General features: G+C 41.2%; 1 protein-coding gene across 1 annotated transcript in view; it reads left to right on the top strand.

Moving 5' to 3' along the window:
* IGSF5 (immunoglobulin superfamily member 5) overlaps window positions 1-15,721 on the top strand; it is a 40,415-nt gene that overhangs the window by 18,466 nt on the left and 6,228 nt on the right. Inside the window, exons 5-8 of the mRNA XM_007470502.1 lie at window positions 6,968-7,105; window positions 9,885-9,909; window positions 13,188-13,288; window positions 14,525-14,598. Of these exons, the coding sequence (XP_007470564.1) occupies window positions 6,968-7,105; window positions 9,885-9,909; window positions 13,188-13,288; window positions 14,525-14,598 (338 nt within the window). The remainder of the gene's footprint in view (window positions 1-6,967; window positions 7,106-9,884; window positions 9,910-13,187; window positions 13,289-14,524; window positions 14,599-15,721) is intronic.

The raw sequence follows: 15,721 nt of genomic DNA, 5'->3' as shown, positions 1-15,721 counted from the left end.
GGAGAAGGGTAATTTGTTTCTAAATTATTCATCAAGATAGAGAGCAGCTGGTGGCTGGCTGCCCGTTGTGTGTTTTATGCAGGTTTTAGTATCTGAAGTCCTCGTTACTGCCTTGGCTGGGAGAGCTGGCTCGTAGAAGCAAAGCCACGTTTACAAAGAGCTGAAGATGCACGAGGCTGTGCTTGTTCAAGCTTCTTCAGGAATCAGACAGAAACATCAGTCCTGCCACTCATTCCTGAAAGTGCAAAGGAATTTGTGCTCATGTCCGGAATAATCCTTGCAAGTCCTTGAAAGAAGAATAATAGTGGCAGCTTAGGAAGTCTAGTGAGTTCAAGCCAAAAGGTTGTATTACACACATTGATTCTTTAAAGAAAAGCATATTGAAAGGTCGCAGGCTAATTTTTTTTTTTTTAAGTCTATTTTCTCTATTATAGCGGTAGTACAGACTTGAAGCATCACAGACGTACATACAGCTAGAAGGCGAAGGCCCCCATTGTGCCTACCATGAGCTAAGGTCCCTCAGTCCTCTGTCTGGTCGTCTGGATTGTTTTCTCTACGTACTTACAAGTGTGTACGCTGTGAACTGTGAAAGTGAAGCCATATTTTTCGGACACACGAGCACCTTGCAGACTGTAGTGATTCCTGGTACGATCTGAGTTTTGTGGGATGTGGTCATTTCGAGAGCAGACAAGAGTGGTGGGAGTGACAGTCCTGGTGGGAACTCTGGCACTAGCTGTGTGATGCTGGGCAAGTCACTGGCCTTCGGGGCTCAGTTTTCTTGCCCGTGAAATGAGGTGGGGAGGAGCATAGGGCAGATGTTCCCTCTCCTTGGCTGCCTGTCAAGAGAGCTTTAACATGTATGCTGATTCTCAGGCCCCACCCCAGAGGTTCTGACTTACTTGGTCTGTGTGGTGTCTGGGAATTGGCATTTTTAAAAAAAGCTCCCAGGGCTTCCCTGGTGGCACAGTGGTTGAGAGTCCACCTGCTGATGCAGGGGACACGGGGTTGTGCCCGGGTCTGGGAAGATCCCACATGCCGTGGAGCGGCTGGGCCCGTGAGCCATGGCTGCTGAGCCTGCACGTCCGGAGCCTGTGCTCCGCAACGGGAGAGGCCACAACGGGGAGAGGCCCACGTACCGCAAAAAAAATAAAATAAAATAAAAAAATAAATAAAGAAAAGCTCCCAAATTACTGAGCAGTCAGGATTAGGGGTTACTGAAATGGAAACTCTCCAAGGCCCCGCCTCCTGACCCAGCCTCATCAGGTGCTACTATTCACAGACTTGGACACCAGACAGCCTGGCCTCAACCCCCAGCTTGCCTACTTACTTGCAGTGTGACTTTACCCAAGTGAAAAACCTCTCTGTGCCTCAGTTTCCTCATCTGGGAAACTGAGATAGTAATAATCCGTACCTTATAGGATAGTTGTTATTGTGAGAAGTAAGTGGGTTAAAACACCGAGAGCACTTAGGACAGTCCCCATCCCAGAGCCCACAGGACAGGAGAGTGAGCGATGGTTATCATTTATTTTATGGATTCAGAGATCTCCTGTGTCCCTTCTAGTCAGGAGCATGCTTTGCCCATGCTGGTGGTGACATTTTGTAGTCATCCAGTTGGTTTTGAGAAATTCTATGTGCCCTTTTAAAACTCTGAGCATTCCTATGAGAGCATCTGGGAAACACTATTTTCCTTGTCTTCACAGATGGGAAAAAGACAAGCTCGGAGCTGAGATTAAAATCACACAGTAAATCCAGTCATGCAGCCCCTACGTGCATGTAGTTGTGTGAAGGAACGTAGGGAGGAAGGCGAGCTGTGTTGACCCTGGAGATAACCTTCCTTAGTCACTATTTGTGGGTTCTCAGGTATAGTATACCTATCCTCGCCTGCAAATCTGCCATTCACCTTGAACCATCACACCCACACCCTTCAGTAAGGCTTGGTGTCCACCTAGATTCCCTGTTTCCTTTAAGACGTGGGCTGTAACTTCCCCAGAAGGATTCTTCCAGATTGGAACCCAACATGGCAGAATAGAAAGACATGAGTGAGAGCACCTGGGGCTTTCCTGCTCTGAGCACCCTTGACCCTTTTACCAAGTCTTTATCCTGAGTGTCTTATCTGCATGACGAAGGGGTTGGGTCATGGATGAGATCATTGTAAGGTTCTGTTTTCTGTCCACTGTCACGATTTTTGCTTTATCAATATATGACTATTGTTTCTTTTTCTTTCAACCCACTGTAAAGGTGCTCATTTAAAAATTAGCCTCATGCTAAACAAAAATACCCATGATATATATGCGTGTGTGTACATATATGTAAGTACTCTATGATAAATTAAAAGTTATTATTAAAGTAAGGAAGGTTCTTCTGTGTAGCTCCAATCCTAAATTACATCTCTTCACAGTGCACACCCACACTTTTCTCTGGGTTCCCCTGGAGTAGAGGGTTTAAGTCTTTCTTAGGTAGGAAGCTCCGTGGGATATTTGACCCCCAGTGGAAGCAAAGAATGAGCCCTGTGGCTGCCATTTTGGTGAGAGCCTGGGGCTTTTAGATGAGTTCAGGCATCACTTCATTGAACTTGGTGGTTGAATTAAGGGACATGAGGGGCAGGCAGGGCACAACATCACCCGCTCTCTTTCTTGATTCTGTCCCCAACCCCAGAGAGGTGGCCTCCCGTCCTTTAAACAGGCCCTCCCTGGGGATCGCTGGCTGCCTCTGTGCAAGATCAGAGGAAAGTTGTTATGCCAAGGCTCAGATGACAGAAGCTGGCACACTGAGAGTTTTCTCCAGCAGGGGAGGAAACACCCCTGACAGAGAAGGTCTGAGTAGGTCAACAGTGTGTTGACTTTTTCCAGTAAGAATTTCAAGCCTGTCTCTTGGATGTTGAGCCAGACCTTAATGTTTAACCCCAGCTGGCTCCCTTTTACTATGAAAGCTCCTATTATTTGCAAACTTCAGTTTGTAAAAGAGTTCATCAGACCGAATTAAAATGACCACAGCAATCTTGAACACATGTGCTGGACTTTACAGCATTCTGCACTTTGACCCCCATCTCTCGAGTCTCTGAACAGCCTGGTGGGTTGAGAATTGTTACCGATGAGTGAGCCCAAGGCCAAAAGGAGCACAGGGACATGTGGCCATGAGATTTGATTGGTTCCACTGACGCAAAGCCCAAAGGTCTCTGTCAGTCAGGAAGCTTCCATAGAGTGGTCTGATTGTGAATATCCTAAATGCAGTTCTGGGCTTAATAATTTTATCATCACATCAGAGAGAGGGAGAATATAGGGGTGCCCTGTAATGTGGCAGGTTGCTTGGGTGGTGCTTACATTTTGGCTGCATTTTGGGATTCTCAAAGTGTGGGTTGCCAACCACCTGCATCAGAAACACCTGGGGTACCAATTCCAGACCCCTGACTCAGCATCACGGGAGGTGGGCTCTGAATCCGTGTGCACAATAAACATTCCAGGAGATGCTTGGGATTCTGTTTTCTGTGGAGCAAAGGGATGAGCCATATTACTCTCTGGATGTGAAGGGTCTGGCTTGTTTTGTTGTTTTTGGACCATATACTATATTTTATTTTATTTTAATTTTTTAAAATTGAATTGTGTTAGTTTCAGTTGTGTTAGTTTCAGTTATACAGCAAAGTGATTCAGTTATATATATACATATATATGTATATATATTCTTTTTCAGATCCTTTTCCCTTATAGATTATTACAAAATATTGAGTATAGTTCCCTGTGCTATACAGTAAGTTCTTGTTCTTTATTTTATATACAGGGGTGTGTATATGTTAATCCCAGTCTCCCAATTTAGGGACTGGCTTGTTTTAAAGCTGCATGTATGGGACATGGGAAGGGTATAATCCTGTTCCTTCCCACTTCATTTTTTGGAGGGTAACTCTTTTCTTTTCTATCAGTCCCAGCTCACCTCAGAAAAATGGTGACTGATGCGGAGATAGATGGCATTAGTTCTGACTTTTCTAAAGTCCTGTAATTCTTGTCTGAGGATCTTAATATGGGAGAAAGGTGAGTCCTAGGTCTGGCTCAGAGGCAGCTGACTGCCTGGTGTACAGATTTCTCTGTGTAGAGTCAGAAGGAAATTCAGCCTCTTTTATCTGACCATCCATCCATCTATCCATCCATCTATCAATTCATTTGTTCAAGGTGTCCAATATGTGCCAGGTGCTTGGAGTATAAGGAAAATAAGACATGGTCCTTGTGGGGACTAAGTCCAATTTAGATAGGAGCAGAAGTGTAAGAAGAATGGACCCGAGAGTGGTCAATTTCATAGACATTTAAGATGGCGTCGAATGTGAGATGTTAAAAAAAAAGAAGGAACTATAAAAACCATTGCAGGTAATGCAGACAAGCCTTGCACAAAGGGCAAAAGACAAATATCTTTTTATATTACATAGTTCTTCAAAACACAGAGTTCCCTGGATTTTAGCACTTGCTTTGAGATAAGCCTGTGGATTATTCTGCAGTGGGATCCTTGCGCGCCAATGAATCAGCAACCAGATGTCGACACCAGAACATTTGTGATCATCTCTAACCATTCCTGCAACTTATTCTGAGGATTTAACTTTGAAACTATGATTTCAAAGAAAACTCTAAGTAAGAACATCCAAGAGACATTTTCCAGCTATATCTCTAGTTCCAAAGTGCGGTAATGCCGTTGATTTAAAAGCAAACCCTATCTTCCTTCATAGGAAGTCTGTTGTTTTAATACCTTTCTAATGACTAGCATCTAATAAAATAGCACAAATTTACACTGAGATGCTACCCACGCACTCAGGGTAGAGTGACAGACTTTCTTGAGTAGCAATTCACATTTAAGCTGACTAATGTACATGTGGTTTGACTTCAACGTGGTTCAGTAGGAGAAGTGAAATGCTGGATGAGGGCTGTCTGGAATACCCGTGCAGTTCCCACAGCCCATGCCTAGGCGGCGTGGTCCCACAGGACTCCCTGATGAAGGTGAGGTTCTACACCTGTGGCAACTGAGCCCTTGAAATGTGGCCACTGTGACTGGTGCTGAGTATTTAATTGTATATAATTTAAATTAAATTAAATTTGAATCTAGACAGCCATATGATATGTAGTAGAAAGTTACAGCTAGGACATGGCTATGAAAAATCAAAATGGCTTTTCTTCTCTCTCCTTCTCTCCCCAGCTCTACCCCCCCCCCCACTTTTTTTTTGACTGCACTTTTTTATTTGGTCCAGAAATTAACATAACAATCACAAATTTTCTTAGTTCTTCTAGCTTGCTTAATTAGTACAATGTATTTTGCACAATCACTATTTCAGCACCCTATTTAAAGTAGTGTACGTCAAAACTCTTTAAGGAAAATGTCTTTGCTATCAACAACTTGTAAGACACATCATTGCAATTACTTTCTGGGGGAAAAAACCCTTTACATTGTTAAAGTACTACTAGACACATTAGTGTAAATAAGATGAAAGGAACTTCAAAAGTGTCACAGTTGTTTCCATTCCTAAAAATAAGTTGGTGATGAGCCGTAGCTTGAAACAGGTGAGAGTAGGTGAGAGTCTCAGTTATATGTCCATTAATCTCTGTACAGATTTGAACAAAATAAGCAGCAAGCGATATCCTGGCTTCTTTTTTTTCCTGCTTGCCTTGCCCCACCTGATCCTTCCTCTCTCCCACCTCCATGACTACTGGATAGAACAAGAGGGCAAAGTCGACACTAAGGAAGGTGGCTCCCAGAGAGCCGTGTGACTGGCAATTACTAGAAGAGAAGCGAATTGCAGGTGAGGTGTGGGTAGCACTGGGGTGGAGACTTGCACTAGGCTCCTTTGGGAGTGACTCTTTCTGTTTGTTCTGATTTCCTCTGGGCTTTGACTCTCCATGGGTGGGGACATGGAAATGAGAACCAAGGTCATCCTTCCAGTCTTGTCCAGAAGTAGCTGCTCAATAAATGCTTCTTTTTTTAAAAAAATTATTTTATTGAAGTATAGTTGATCTACAATGTTGTGTTAATTTCTGCTGTACAGCACAGTGATTCGGTTATACATATATATATTCTTTTTTATATTCTTTTCCATTACAGTTTATGACAGGATATTGAATATATAGTTCCTTGTGCTACACAGTAGGACCTTGTTGTTTATCCATTCTGTATGTAACGGTTTGTATCTGCTAATCCCAAACTCCAGTTTATCTCTCCTCCATCCCCTTTCCTTTCGGTAACCATAAGTTTGTTTTCTAAGTCTGTGAGTCTGTTTCCGTTTTGTAAATAAGTTCATTTGTTTCATTCTTTTACGTTCCACATATAAGTGATATCATATGATATTTGTCTTTCTCTGTCTGACTTACTTCACCTAGTATAATAATCTCTAGGTCGATCCTTGTTGCTGCAAATGGCATGATTTCATTCTTTTTTATGGCTGAGTAATATTCCATTTTGTATATGTACCACATCTTCTTTATCCATTCATCTGTTGATGGACATTTAGGTTGCGTCCACGTCTTGGCTATTGTAAATAGTGCTGCTATGAGCATAAGCGTGCATGTATCTTTTCAAATTAGAGTTTTGATTCAGCAATCCCACTCCTGGGCTTATATCCAGTCAATAAGCATTTCTTGAATAAGCAAAGGATGTCAGAGCATGGAAACCACTGTTCCAACCTCAGGGAGTCATGGCCCAGCCCAGATTATTCACCTCCCAGGAATTTTAGAGGAGTTAACCAGAGAATGCTTGGACTGTGTTACTAGGCTGGTATTTATTGGCAGCAATAAACACTGTAATGAAAAATACTGTAGAGCATTGAATATTTAAGCACACTGAAGGGAACTTGGCCTTTGACATCTGGCTGTAGCAGATTGAATAGTTACAACATTGTTGGAAAACATAATTAAATTTATAGTGTGACAGAATCAGTGATTACGTACCCTTGACAGTGGCAAGCATCACTAAAATATATGTTTTTCTCCTTTCTACCTTACAGACAGTATTGATAAACCAGGTACATCATTGCCTGCCTGGGCCATAGTTCTACTTGCAGTATCATTGTCATTGTTTTTGATCCTGATCATTGTTCTGATTATAATGTTCTGCTGCTGTGTCTCCAGGAGAGGGAAAGAAGGTAATTTTTTTGTTGTTGTTTGTACAGATTTATATATATTTTTGAACTTTTGGTACAAGCATTTGCAGTTTATTAGCTCATCAACTCTTTCAAAAGATATATTGGCTTTTAGAGTCCTTGAAAGGAAATGCATGCCATTCATAGAGAGGGAAAGGACTTTCTCAAGAAAGGAAGCCATTCCTCTGGAGTCTGAGTCAACCCCCCAAGGAAGACAGATCTTCACACTTTGAGAAGGTGAAGAGGCAGTGCCTTTCTCATCAAAGACACTGACTATTTGAGTTTTGTGTTTACTGGCAAGGACATAAGGCTGTCGCAATCTGTCATTTAGATGCTATGTTTTTTCTAGAATAATACCCACCTATCTGAACACATCAAAAGATTATTTTCTATTTTGTAGAATTCTGAGTCTCCTTTTGTAGGTGAATATTGGTATAGTGGTAGAAAGAAAAACATGGTCTTCTGTTAACAAAAATAGTACAAGTAAAGTAAATAAAAATAGTTACACATGTCTTCTAAATGAAGTCTTTTGAGATACCCCAAGATATATGAAGGAGTGGCCTTGTTTGGGGGTCAGGCCAACATAGAGGTGGGCTTATTAATATTAGGGTGGGTTCATCAACATTGGGGTGGGCTTATTCTGGAGTTAGTTTGTGATTTCAGAAACCACAGGGACTTTGCCATATGAACAGCTCAGGACTTTCCAAGTGTTGAGTGTGTGTGTCCATCTTTTTCTTTCTCTCATGAAACCTCCACATACTCCTACTGAATATTTAAATTAAATATTAAATATTTAAATATTTAATTTTGAATATTAAATTAATTTTCTTAAAGTTAAAGTTTTGATGTTTAGCTACATGTCAGTTTAATTGCACTTTTAATTTTATTAACACTAACTGCCATTCGATGAGCACTTTTTGCATGTCTGCCAGGCACCGTTACCTAACTCTTTTACTCAGAATAGTTCTCTTAGTGAGATATTCCATGTGAAGTTCATGGTCCAGCCTTAACTAGGCTAATTGTCTAGCCTTAGCTCCTGCATGGGTTTGGTTTGTCCTTGGGGAATTAATTCTGTGGTATACCTTTATTCTTTAGGAAACAGAAGTGAAAAGTAGTAAATACCTGTTGACCCATATTTGATGGGAATTTGTTTTTACGAGAATTTGTTTTTACCTAGGAGTTACCCTGTATGCCACAGATGCATTACTCAAAAAACAAAAACAAAAACAAAAACAACAAAAAAACACGATTTTAATGAAAACTATGAATAAATTAAATTTTAATTTAGAACTGACTAGGATTGTTCATTGCCTTCAGATTATTATTTCTGACATTAGCTATTGTGGCATATTTGTCTGTCCCACGCCAGCCTAGTAAGAAGGTTTGTGGCCACACAGGATGTGCACCAGGGAGATTCTCTGATTCTTAACTTCCTCATTTACAAAATGGGGATAAGTCTTATCCTATAGATTGGTTATGAGAATTAAGTAAATTAACATAATAAAAGTTTGTGTGATGGTGATCTGTCCTAGATTTTATCCTTCATTTAACTTTGAAAAGTTGATTCACAATGGACGCTACACTTCACCTTGACATAAATGTATAGGATCCAGCAAACACTTGGATTGTCCCATGATAATTATTTCCATGCTTAAAAATATTAAATAGCAAGTGTTTTAAAGAGTATTTTCTGGTGCTCTGCTTTGTTGGTGCCTGGAGAATTCTCAGTACTCTGCCTGGTTTACTGGAGACTGACTGAGGATGGCTGAGGACCCCACTCAGCGTGGCCTGGAGGCTTTGGGATCGAAGCTTCACAGGAACACTAGTGACATTCCTCTATTACCAGAGGGACACTAGATAATCTCTCCCCTTCAATTCAAATAAGATTGCTTCTGAGGTTCAGTCTGAGGTGTGAATCAGCGGATGTTGTCAGAACTGCAAATAAGTGAGAACATTATCCAAAAAATAAGGAAAATGAATACATTTTTGATCTTGATAAAGCTTGATACTTAGGAGCCCTAGATGGGATGGTAAAAGTGCAAAGCACACTGGCTCTAGTGCCAGATAGATGGGGGCTGCTGTGTGTTACTCCCCATTGTGAAATGCTAGAGTCCCTCCAGTCCAAGAATCCATTGATTAAAAACATCAGCAATTTAATGAGAGCTTTTGGGGTGTGGACACAACTGTATGAATTGATAACATTGGTACATATTGATTGAAAATGTATTTCAGAACAAAAGAAATATAGTGCTGAAGCAATGAAATTCCTTATCTGTTAAAGACATGGTTGTACTCTTGTAATAGTATCTAGTTTGTTAAAAATATGATAATGCTAACACCTACCTCTTGGGTTGTTGTGATGATTAGATGAAATAACACCTTTCATAGCACTGGCATGGTGCCTGAACAGGTAAGTACTGAATGACTGACAGCACAGACTGGGAACACAGAGTACCTCTTCATGGTGAACAGTAGAGTCTTTATAACCTCAGAAATTAGATTCAGTACTCACTAAGTACATACTGGGCACCTACTATATTTCAGGTACCCAAGTATCACAAATACTTATATTTATGATAGTGAATAGCGAATTCTGCTTTCCTTAAGCTTGGAAGTCATTTGATAGTTCACTGTTGGGAAGCTTAATATCTATTGGATCACAAACACTCAGTAATGTGAGTATTTAAAATCAGGGGACCTATAAAAATTGATGAGATTTTATTTTCAGAATAACTATCCTGATTTTGCTAAAGTGATTTTCTTCCTTTTTTTTTTTTTTCAGAATCTAGCTATCAAAGTGAAATAAGGTAAGTTTGAGATCACATCAGTTTTCTGAAAATAAAAAACAAATGAAAACCAACCAACACAGACACACAGAGCTGTAGGATTTTAGGATTATGTTACTCAAAATTAGGTACTAAAAAGGGACAGCTCTGAAAAACACATATGCCAATCACAAACTCATAGGGCAACATTAATTGCAGAATAAAATAGGTGGGTTCCTACTGCCTAAGTTTCACTTACTCACTTAGGAAAGTGGAGTGGAATTTAGTTGGTGTCTGGCATTCGCAACTCTTTCCACAAGAGGACACTCTGTACTGTGACTGTTGGCCATCCTGCTTTGAGTCAAGGCTAGAGATGTGAGGGCCATTTCAAGGATGTCAAAGAACCAGGCAGAGGTCCTGCTGGAATTTCTGGGGTGGTAGAGACAGTGAGACCAGCTGGGTGACTAAGGCAATGAAATCGAACAGGCAGACAGATTAGGAGTGTTCACTGTTCAGGGCGGAGGGACAGAGAAATTCCTGCCATCCTCATGGCTGTCCAGAAGTAACTGCAGGCACTTTTAAGGTAACTATGTCAAGCACTTACTAAAGCCAGTTTCAATGTCTGCAATATTTACATAATTATAAATGCACTCAGGGGAAGGATTTTTAGACAGTGGTGATTTTGTTGGGGGTGTTAAAACCCCGTCTACTTTTCAGTATTTTATTAGATAATTTTAATATGTGAAATGCTGTGATTTAAAATATCTTCTGGCTACATGTGGTGAAGGATGATGTATGTAATCATCATGTAACAGATACCATCCATTTTCCCTCGACCCCAGTCACTCCCTGGTGATAACATGGTTCGCTTTCTCTGAGGATGCCACAAAGCAGCAATCTGAAAATACACCTCCTTTGGGGCCTGACTTGGGGCAAGAGGGGAGGAAGGAAAACTGACCTCTATAATTATACTGGAATTTCTCTCAATTGCTATCACCAGCAGGGTGGCGGTCTGAATTCTTCTGTTTGTCATTCTTGACTGTGTAATGTCAATTCTATTCTCTGGGATCTTAGGTGATTTCAAAACGTAGTACAGTGATCAACAGCTATTCAAGGCAATGAGTAGAGAACAGCAATAACAATGGCAATAATAATCATGACACAAGTAGTGACAGTAAGATCTAGCGTGAGTGCCTAGCATGCGTGTCAGGCTATTTTACACTTGGTGGAGGTTATCTTCCTTAATTCTCCCAATGATTTTATGAGACTATTTTTCCATTTTGTAGATGAAGAAGCTGAGGGGTATAGGGAGGTTAAGTAATGTGCTCAGTATCTCCTGTCCAGAGAATGGAAGGGTCCGAATGTGAACCAGCTGACCTTGCTCAGGGCCTGAGCTCTTGTCTGTGTGCAGCTCTCACCCTTAGATCCAAGTGCATTGGGCCCAGGGAAGAAAAATGGGGCGGCTCACTAGGGCCCCCACGTTGTACCTGTTTCCCCTCCCACTGGGTCAACAGTGCTAACTCTAGCTGCTCACAGATTTCTACTGCATTAAAAAGACATATATATATATATATATATATATATATTTCATGTATATATTTTTCCTATAGGATAAATGCATGCTTATTTTAGAAAAAAAATTTTAAGTAAGATAAAGATAGTTTATAAAAAATGGTTTTAAAATCACCCCTAATTCTATTGCCCAGAAGTAACTGTTACCGAAGTACATATATATTTACACACATGTGTGTTCACCAAGATACACACACGTATATGTTTTGTGAAATTTGGATCATAATAAACATCATTTAATATCTTTCTCTCCTCACTTGACACTATTCTGAAGATTATTTCTGTTGACAGATACTTGCCTGCAATGTTTTTGTTTCATTTGCTTAATAAAGTTTTTTATTAAAATGTAACTATAGAAAAGTACACAAATCGTGAGTACGTAGCTTGATTAATTTTCATAAAGCATATGGACCTGGACTGGTGACGCAGAACTAGGACACCCCCAGGACCCCCACCCCTACTCAGGCCTCCATGAAATCATCTGCTGCCTCTTCCTCAGGGGTCATGTCTTCTGACATCTATCCCCACATCCCCAGAAGTTAGAGTTGTGTAAACTTGATATTAATGAAGTCATGTGATATGTCTGCCTTCTTGAACTTCAGGCTGTGAGATCGATCATATTATTGAATGTCAGTGGTTTATTACTATATAATACCAAGTCAGGGGCATATAGGCAGTTGATTTTTCCATTTTACACTAAAAGGGCATTTGGGACCGTGACGAACATTACTGCACTAAGTGCAATACCTCACTAAGCGATCTTGTGTGTATCTTTTGGCGACATGTATACCAGTCCTCATTCCTGTTTTGTATTCTGTTGGGTATAATCTATTAGTGCAAGCTGGGCCATAGGACAGGTATATGTTCAGCTTTAGATGATGTTACCATACAATTTTCAAAGTAGGTGTAGCAGTGTACACATCTACCAGCAGTGTATGAGAGTTCTCACCTGTAATAATTTTTACAGGTGGCATGGAATTCCATTTTAGAGATGCATTGTCATTTATTTTACTAGTTCCCTACCTATGGCTGGGCACCTGTGTTTGCACTTTTGCTAGTATAAATAGCTCATGAATGAACATTCTTTCAGATAAATCTTTGCACATACCCTTGCGTATTTCCCTTCCTTATTATAATCAATTCTTAGTGGTTAAGCATAAATATTTAAAAATCTTTGGGTATCCATCGCCAAACTTCTTTCCCCTGGGAAGCTGCACCAATTTTTGCTTTATTTCAGAGGCTGGTATACTTTTTCTATCAAGGGCCAGATGGTAAAACTTTGGGTTTTTGTGGGTCACATGGTCTCTGTCACAACTACTCAACTCTGCTGCTGTAAGAGGAAAGCAGCCATAGACAATATGGAAGCAGACAGGTTCCAGTAAAACTTTATTTAAAAAAACAGACAGGGAGCTGGATTTGGCCTGTGGGTCATAGCTGGCCAGCCCTCCTTTATTTGGTCACTGATGTCTGAAAGTTGAGTACCAAACACCTGGGGACTGGAGTCTATGGACCTATCATGATAAAGTTCCATTTCTCCCCATAAGAGGAGTGTACGAGACACAGGGCATCTACACAGCTGTGCTGGTGGCTGTGAGGGTACATCCCGTTGCTAGCCACCCTCCAGAGGCCAGTGCCTGAGCTTCGGCCTTGTGGTGAGTTCATCGTGTGTGAATGCTCTGGGTGGAGTAGTGAGACACGAGCATCCATTGCTGATTAACATTTGGCTTTTTCAAATGGTCTAATTCTAGGAAATCTGCAAATATGAAGACAAACAAAGACACTTCTGGGACAAAGTTAAAAAGCGGGAATGAAAACTATGGCTACAGTTCAGATGACCCGAGGACCACAAGTGAGTGGCCAGGCGGGTGCAGCGGAAAGATCTGGAAGGGAAAGTGTCGGGAGAGAGGCTGACCCATCAAACACCGGCTTCTGAAGGCGGCTGCCTTAGTGGTTGGCGGTCATTATTTGGGGAGTAAGTTTTAGAAGAAAGAGACATTGCAGAGCTAGAAATATTCGAGGAGAAGATAGCAGTCAAAACCCACCTATTTGTCTAAAGTTTAAAAGAAATCGAGGTGGAAATCTAAGAGTTTTTTAAAAATAATTTTAATTTAAAATTTAAAATTTAAAATTTAAAATTTAAAAATAATTTTAAAAATAATTTTTTCTCTCTTTTTAAAAAAATGCTTCTACCTTCAAGTGTGTGAAGAGGCATTTGAATACATTGAGGGTAACTGCCCCCAAACTTCAATTAAGTCTGAAATTCAGCAAGAAATCTTTTCCTCTTCAATTTGACAGTCATAACGGGGGGTGTCTCTGAAACCGCTGTCACTAGTGAGGGACAAGGGTAGTATCTGAACCAAGATCCTTTTGAAAGCAGTTGAGAGAAAGAGAGGTGGTACCAATTACCCCTTAGCGGTTGGGGACGGAGACTGGCCCTCACAAGTTGCCGGCAAAACAAATTCCAGAGATAGAGTTTTGGTTAATTGATTCTTACCGAGAGGCTAGAAAACTTTTGTTCGCTGAGATTGGGACTCTATTCTTGGCAACCCCATAATTTCCATTTTTCCGTGGCTGTCTCCTATGTACATTCCAAATTGTATGCTTCGGATTTAAAAGAATTCCACAAAGCATAGGCAGTTTCCTTTGATAATCTGATCAAAGCCTCTTGCAGAATTTCCTGTGATAGAATATTTATTCATTACTATTTTATATGATTAACTGAGTAGCTTGGCCCAAATCATGGCCCAAACTGAACCTCTCTGGCTCCTTTTTTTCCCCTGTGTTTATTTCCCTCGATGAGCCATTAAAGCTATGGGTTCATCTTGTCTCTGGATGAGACTAAGCTGTCAAGAAAGGAATCGATTTTGAGTCCTTTTGCTATGTTTTTAATTTCATTAGAAAGATAAAGTTCTAAAAATATGTAACCTCAAGTAAACTTAAAAAAAAAAAAAACGTTTGTGGTTACAGATTATTGATGCCAGGGGTACTACATAAAAGCAAAGGTATTTCTTTATGGATTGGAATTGTTAGAATAGGTAGTGTGGTTTTGGTCACTTGTGACTCTAAAATCAGTTTGCTGTTGCAGAGACTGCTTCTCTCCCTGCAAAGTCCTCTGAACCCAGCGTCCCAGAACAACGTGTCAGCAGGCAACCGCACCAGGTGATGCAGACCTTCTCTCTTTTGGACTTTTTTTTTGCTACTTAAAACCCCTTCCCCTATGGTAGGTGATTACATTACATTCATGATGGACAAACGTGGCCTTTGCTCACCTCCAAGTCAACGGGACAGCATGGAGGAATGGGGCTGGAACACGTAGTATCTCTTTGTAGTGGGTTTTTTTGGGAAAGACCAGAAGTTTAATTGCGGGCTGGTAATCTTGAGGTGTCAGTTAGACGTCCACACAGAGGTATGGGGCACGCAGATGGATGTGTGAGTCTGGGGCTCCAGGCAGAGGCATGATTGCAGGTGTTCCTGGTTGCTAGGCAACCTTTGATGGGCACCTCAAGGGACATTAAACGTAAAGAAAACCACCCATTAGGAGCCGTGAGGACACAGTACGCTCATTTTCCAACACTGAGTTGGCATTGGTTGTCACTCATGAATGAATTAGAGTTCATATGCAGAAAATATGTTTCTTTATATCCAAAAATCATATTAAACAAATGTGTATATGACCAGGACCATTTTCTGGCCTGTGCATCTTCAAAGGAGAAATGCTTGGATGCGATTCTGCCATAATGTCCCCAGTGGGTGTTTTCCCCATTTAGCTTTTGGGAAAGCCAGACTCACAGACTGGGTTTCCGGCAGTTTGCTGGATCAGGTGGCCTTGGCTTTGTTCTGCCTTGGAGTTGCTACTGGCCTGAGGAGCTACTGCTGAGCGTGTGCCTTTGAAGCCCCATCTTTCCTTGCTGGCGTAGATGTTCACTTGAGTTTCCAGGCAGCTCCAGGCTGTAACATTCCTTCCTGCAGTCGGGATTCAGCTCCATACATACAGCTTGCCAGTGATGTGTGCCTCCCAGGCCTTTGGGGGGAAGGGGAGCTTTGATTGATGCTCAGCCATGTATCGGGAGGAACGAAATGATGCTATTAGCGGCAACCAAGGTAGCCAGGCGGGAAGATGTATGAGGGGTCTTCACAAAAGCAGATGGGCCTACGTGACAAATTGTGAGCCCCTGGTACGAGTTCAAGCTCCTTCCTCAGGCTGGGTGGCAGGAAAATAGAGACATAAAATTCTTCCCATCAAGGCTGCTCTCTTGGGCACATATATCTCTTGGCTGTAGAG

The sequence above is a fragment of the Lipotes vexillifer genome, unplaced genomic scaffold (genome assembly GCF_000442215.2).
Source record: "Lipotes vexillifer unplaced genomic scaffold, Lipotes_vexillifer_v1.1 scaffold402, whole genome shotgun sequence".
NCBI lineage: Eukaryota > Metazoa > Chordata > Mammalia > Artiodactyla > Lipotidae > Lipotes > Lipotes vexillifer.
Note: the sequence above shows the minus strand (reverse complement) of the source record. Positions and strands in the feature narration are given on the sequence as shown.